Raw genomic sequence first — 5,439 nt, 5'->3', positions numbered from 1 at the left:
CAACCTTTTCATCCTTTTATCCATTCGCGACAAGAACAAATATCTGAATCCCAAGTGCTAAAAAAGCCCAAACTTCTTAAGAGCCTTTCCCATTCCTGCTTCTTTCCCTTCTCTGCTTATGGCCACTACCAGTAGCTTATGTTCATTACCGGCTCAATCCCCAACCCTCCCATCCATTTCTCTCTCATCACTTCCATCGCTCAAAACCCATCTTCCCCAACAACCCCATTTCACCATTTCCCCTTTCTCCACCAAATTAGCACCCAACTTCATCAACAATGATACACTAACCCACCCACCGCCGTCGGAGGCGGCGGCGGTTCTGGCGGTAGAAGCGGCAAGAGAACATGTTCTGGTGGAAGCCGGATGGCTTTCTAAGGATTGGAGCTGCAAAAACCTTGAGAAAATGGAGCAGAGCTGTGGGGGTGCTGGGAATGTGGCTTGGAAAAAGAGGAGAAGGAAAAGGAGGAAAGAGGTGGGGGAGACAGCCGAGGAAAATTGGGTTGCTTTGTCCAATGGCCCCTTGAGACCTGGACATTTGAGCTCAAAAGAAGAAGCAGAGCTTTGTCTGTGTCTAAAGGTGAGTCTTAGACTAAATTTGATAAGTTGTTCTTTAATCCTTGTCTATGCCAGCATTTACTTCTCTTGAGAGCTTTCTTGAGGGGAATACATATAATTTGTATGCAAAAGACTGCAGAACTCTCTTCTTCTCCTTTATAAAGTGCTTTTAAGGTACCATAGTAGAATTTAGTTTGTTGCATTAGTATCCTTTAAATCATGTAAAAGTGTCTGCCATGTTCATATGTTAAAGAAAGCTTCTGCATATTATAAACTCTTCACAGGAGGCAGCACAGATTGAAAAGATAAAAACTAGAATCATGGAGACTCAAGAACATGAACCTACAAATAAGCAATTGGCCATTGCCATGGGCACCAAATTAGGGTATATAGATAGAGTTCTCTGGAGGGCAAGAGAATCGAGAGATCGACTCATTCGATGCTATAGCAAACTAGTCATTTCGATTGCGGCTCCATATCAGGGCAAAGGGATTAGCCTGCAAGACCTCACTCAGGTAGGTTAATGCACATATTACTCTCCTTTGGATTGTTGTTTTCTGTAGTATGCTGAAAGGTTTTATTTGTTTTTTGTAGGAAGGGAACATTGGTCTTCTTAAAGGAGCTGAAAGATTTGAACCAAATAGAGGACATAAGTTATCAACTTATGCTTATTGGTGGATAAGACAAACTATCATTCAAGCGTTGGATAAAAAGTCAAGGCTTGTTCGACTGCCGGTAAGATACTGCCTCAATTCTCATTTGTCACATTTTGATTGTCATGTAGAACAAGTTTCAAATCGTCCTTAGTTTTTTATGCAGATTTTGCATTTGTAGTTATGACACTTCTGAATACATTGAACATAAGAACATAATTTGTGTCCTGTTTACCTTTCTTTTATTCATTTATAGGGTCCTGGTCAGTCACTTTTCTGGGCCGGGATCGATAAGTGGAAGTCATAGAAAAGAGATCTTTCTTTTTGTATCTCAGATCAAGAGGAAGGGTAGCTTCTTAAGCTGATCTATATATATTTATATATAAAAGGATTCGCTGTCTTTTAACCATATGTTCTTCTTTGTCAATGCTACCTTGGACCTAAAGGAAAAGGCCTACTTAGTCCTACACTAGTAGAAGTCAGCGGCAGAGTTAGCCTACTAGAAAGTGCTCGTCCTAGGTTCTATGATAATTTTTTTTTTTTTTTTTGTTGTTACCCGTTCGGTCTTATTTTACTTGATTGGAGGCCCTTTTTGTGGGTTTCCTCCTTTTATGGGCTCTCTTTTTGTATGCCCTTGTGTTCTTTCATTTTTTTTTTTCAATAGAAACTTGGTTGTTTGTCAAACTAAGTTGGATTTATGATGAGAATCATATCGAAACCAATAAGAACAAGATGTGCCAAGGCGATAAGGAAGAGCCTTTTTGTTATATCACCTTTTTTCACAAAAAATGGAAAGGTAATTTCTATGAAGTTTTGTTAGCTTAGGATTTGAAGTATGGGAAGGCGAGCGGGTAATAATTGAATGCTTGGTTAGCTCGCTGTGTGCAGGGTCACATGGGTCAGATGGTAGCAAAAATAGCAGAAGCAAATAATCATCTTGGCATAAAGTTATCACGAGTACCCACCCACAAGGAAGTCGCTAAGTATCTGAAAGTTCCCGTTTCGACTGTAAGACTGGTTACAGAAAGGAATAAGCGCCCGATTTCAATCAATCAACCGGTAAACGACCGAGGTTGCTTAACCCTGCAGGTACCTTTTTACTTAAGTCGAGCTTAGTCTTTTACTGAAGGAATACTTGCGTTTTTGTTTTTCTTCATATCTGCTGCTACAATGACATTGAATTGAAGTTTCAATCTTTCATGAAGGATGAGAGCCTTGTTTGCAACTGGCTCTTGATCTTTAGGAACTTTGATTTAGGCTCTCTTCCCTTTGTTCATAAAACTAGTAATTGAATACATTTCCCTCATCCTCATCTATGATGAAATAATGTTAAGTTCCTTTTCTTGATTAATATCTCGAAAGGAGAGGATGAACTTCCAAAAGGATTGTGTAACATATCGCCGTTTTGGCTCGTTACGTATCATTGTTAGCCTCACGGTTTTAAAACGCGTCTGTTAGGGAGAGATTTTCACACCCCTTATAAGGAATGCTTTGTTTTCCCTCTTCAACCGATATGGGATCTCACAATCCACCCCCATTGAGGCCCAGCGTCCTCGCTGGCACACCGTCCGGTACCTGGCTCTGATACCATTTGTAACAGCCCAAACCCACCGCTAGCGGATACTGTCCGCTTTGACCTGTTACGTATCGTCGTTAGCCTCATGGTTTTAAAACGCGTCTGTTAGGGAGAAGTTTTCACACCCTTATAAGGAATGGTTTGTTCCCTTTTCTAATCGACGTGGGGTCTCACAGATTGCATATCAATTAAGTCATATTTTCAATTAGATTGCTACACTTTGGGGTTTGCTTATATATATATGTGCGCGTGGCTAGTGCCTGAGCCATCTTATTCGATCTCAACTAATTTTATCGGACAACTACCTCACTCTGCAATATTTGGTATCTGACACATAATTTGATATTCAATCCTAGGTTGATATCCACCTAGCAGCGAACGTCTATGGTTATGTTTTTTTTTTTCTCGCAACTACGATGAAATGTTGAAATACTATATTCTTTATGTTCTGCAGGAGATCATGCCAGGGCCAGACAATTTGACACCAGAGAATATGGTAATAAGAAAACTGATGAAGCAAGAACTGAAGAAGCTTCTTAATACTCTAAGCAAAAGAGAAGCACACATATTGACCTTGTACTTTGGCCTCAATGGACAGATTCCTCAGTCGTTTGAGGAGATAGGAAAGTCATTGAATCTTTCTCGAGAGACGATTCGACAAACCAATATTGCCACATTGGCGAAACTAAAGAAGTCTAACATTCTAGACTATCTTAAAGATTATCTAGTGTAGATATTTCAAGCTATGAGGAAAAGTTACAAGCAAAGATTTATGAACTATTGAAGGATTTGCAGAGTATTATTTGTATGCATCCAGGTTTAATTCTCTGTAGTACATCAAATGGAGCTATCCAAACGCTTGCAAACGAGTTGAAACAGGTTTGGTCGATGTATATAGAACGGTCGAAGAACCGATCTTTTGTTTGAATAATCAAGTGCTGGTGTATGTAATAAATAAGAAACCGAGTCGATTGATGTTTAGATGATGTATTCTTATTGTTTTATAAAATTAAGTGCTGGTGTATGTTGACATGAAGTTTATGATACCACTGAAAGCTGATTGTAGAGACTAAAATAGTGAGACTATCATGAACTCTATTAGAAATTATAAACTCATTGTTCATTTACAATCAATTTTTGTTAGAAAGGTTAAATGAGATGTCTTCTAGCACGTAGATCGCAATCTAGCGACTATCTAATTTGATCTAAACTCAAGATTATAGTCTTTCGAAGTTTAAATTTAGATCATTTCGAACTTTTGAGGGCATTGAAAGTTAAAATTCTTTAATTTTTTGGGTAGTATATATGTATGGTTGTAAGAAAAGTGAGTGATCGGGTCATATGATTACATAGAGCGTGTATGCAATCTCATAGTGTGCATATGTGATCGTATAGGCTTGCATATGCGATCATATGATGGTTTATGTGATCATGCATTGTGTCACGATTGTACATTTTGAACCATGAAGTGTTATGATCTTGACATGCTCATGATAAGTCTCAAGGGGAATTCAAGTTCCATTTCTATTTTTTTGCTTAGGAACCTTAGGCAAGATTCTTCTTTGTTAACCAAACACAACTCATATGGAAACTAAGTTTGTTTGGCCACACATATTGCTTATGTGTGCATGTTCTATCGTTGCAACTTTAGTTGACTTACCATTACTCTAGGCCAAGTCATTCGACTCGATCTTGCCTCTGCTTTAGGCCAAAAACCGCAATGTCACATCCCATCTCATCATCGTGATTTCCAAGAACATGGTCCATGCATCGTAATGTCATCCTAAGTCCTGAAACGCCATGGACCCTTGCCGCTCACTCGGGCATGCTTACCGTGAATTGACCATCCATCTGGGTACGATTGAGGCATGAATATCTCCTGTCCATGCTGAGTCATTTACGAATACTGTATCAGAGAGTGCCCCATATACCAACCTCCGATCCATGAATTGAGGCCCAATGTCGGCACACTGGTGTCGTCTGACACTGTTCTCGAAAAAATCATTTCAAAGGAAGACCATTGAGACATCTTCCACACCATGACATAGTGTCATGAGGTGCTCACTTAGGCTACAAGACTTGGTAGAGAGTTGACATCATGTCTCCCTCTATAATAAATTTTGAGGCATATTTGATATGGCTGAACCGTTATACGGCCTCGTGGAGTATCCGTGGGTGTCCGATTGATAACAAATTTGGCGAGTTTTCACCTTCCACATAAAGAGACTTAACTCCAAAGCCACAGGCCGAAACTTAAACTTTTGAGGTTATGGCCGGAGGCCCTACCCAGCTTACTGTCTTCATAGTATTATTGAGGCACTGCGTTGTGAATTTTTTTTAGGTCTTATCTCCCTCGGTGCAACTTCGTTTTAGCAAAACGATCCCTCATTTTCATATATTTTTTTTTGTGTTCTTTACAACCACACTTTTATATTAAGCAAACATTTAAAAACTAAACGACTTTCAATGCCCTAAAAACTAAAATCATCTAAATTTAAACTATGATATGCCATAACTCCTAACTTAACCTTTTTTAACCAAAAAGAAATGATTGTAATGATTATAAATAAAATGAGAAGAATGCTTAAGATTGCTCATCGATGCTCAAGCCATGGTGAGATGAGAGTGGAGATGATATCCTTATCTCTCTTC

General features: G+C 39.1%; 1 protein-coding gene across 1 annotated transcript; it reads left to right on the top strand.

The window, feature by feature from the left end:
- On the top strand, positions 1-3,820 carry LOC111442316 (RNA polymerase sigma factor sigD, chloroplastic). Its single transcript, XM_023079677.1, has 5 exons — positions 1-580; positions 843-1,073; positions 1,153-1,293; positions 2,100-2,300; positions 3,242-3,820. Exons 1-5 carry the CDS (start codon positions 119-121, stop codon positions 3,518-3,520), a joined length of 1,314 nt encoding a protein of 437 aa, XP_022935445.1. The 5' UTR covers positions 1-118; the 3' UTR covers positions 3,521-3,820.
- The last annotated feature ends 1,619 nt before the right edge of the window (positions 3,821-5,439 follow it).

The sequence above is a fragment of the Cucurbita moschata genome, unplaced genomic scaffold (assembly GCF_002738365.1).
Source record: "Cucurbita moschata cultivar Rifu unplaced genomic scaffold, Cmos_1.0 Cmo_Scf00004, whole genome shotgun sequence".
Classification (NCBI taxonomy): Eukaryota; Viridiplantae; Streptophyta; class Magnoliopsida; order Cucurbitales; family Cucurbitaceae; genus Cucurbita; species Cucurbita moschata.
This window is presented reverse-complemented; position numbering and strand designations above follow the sequence as displayed.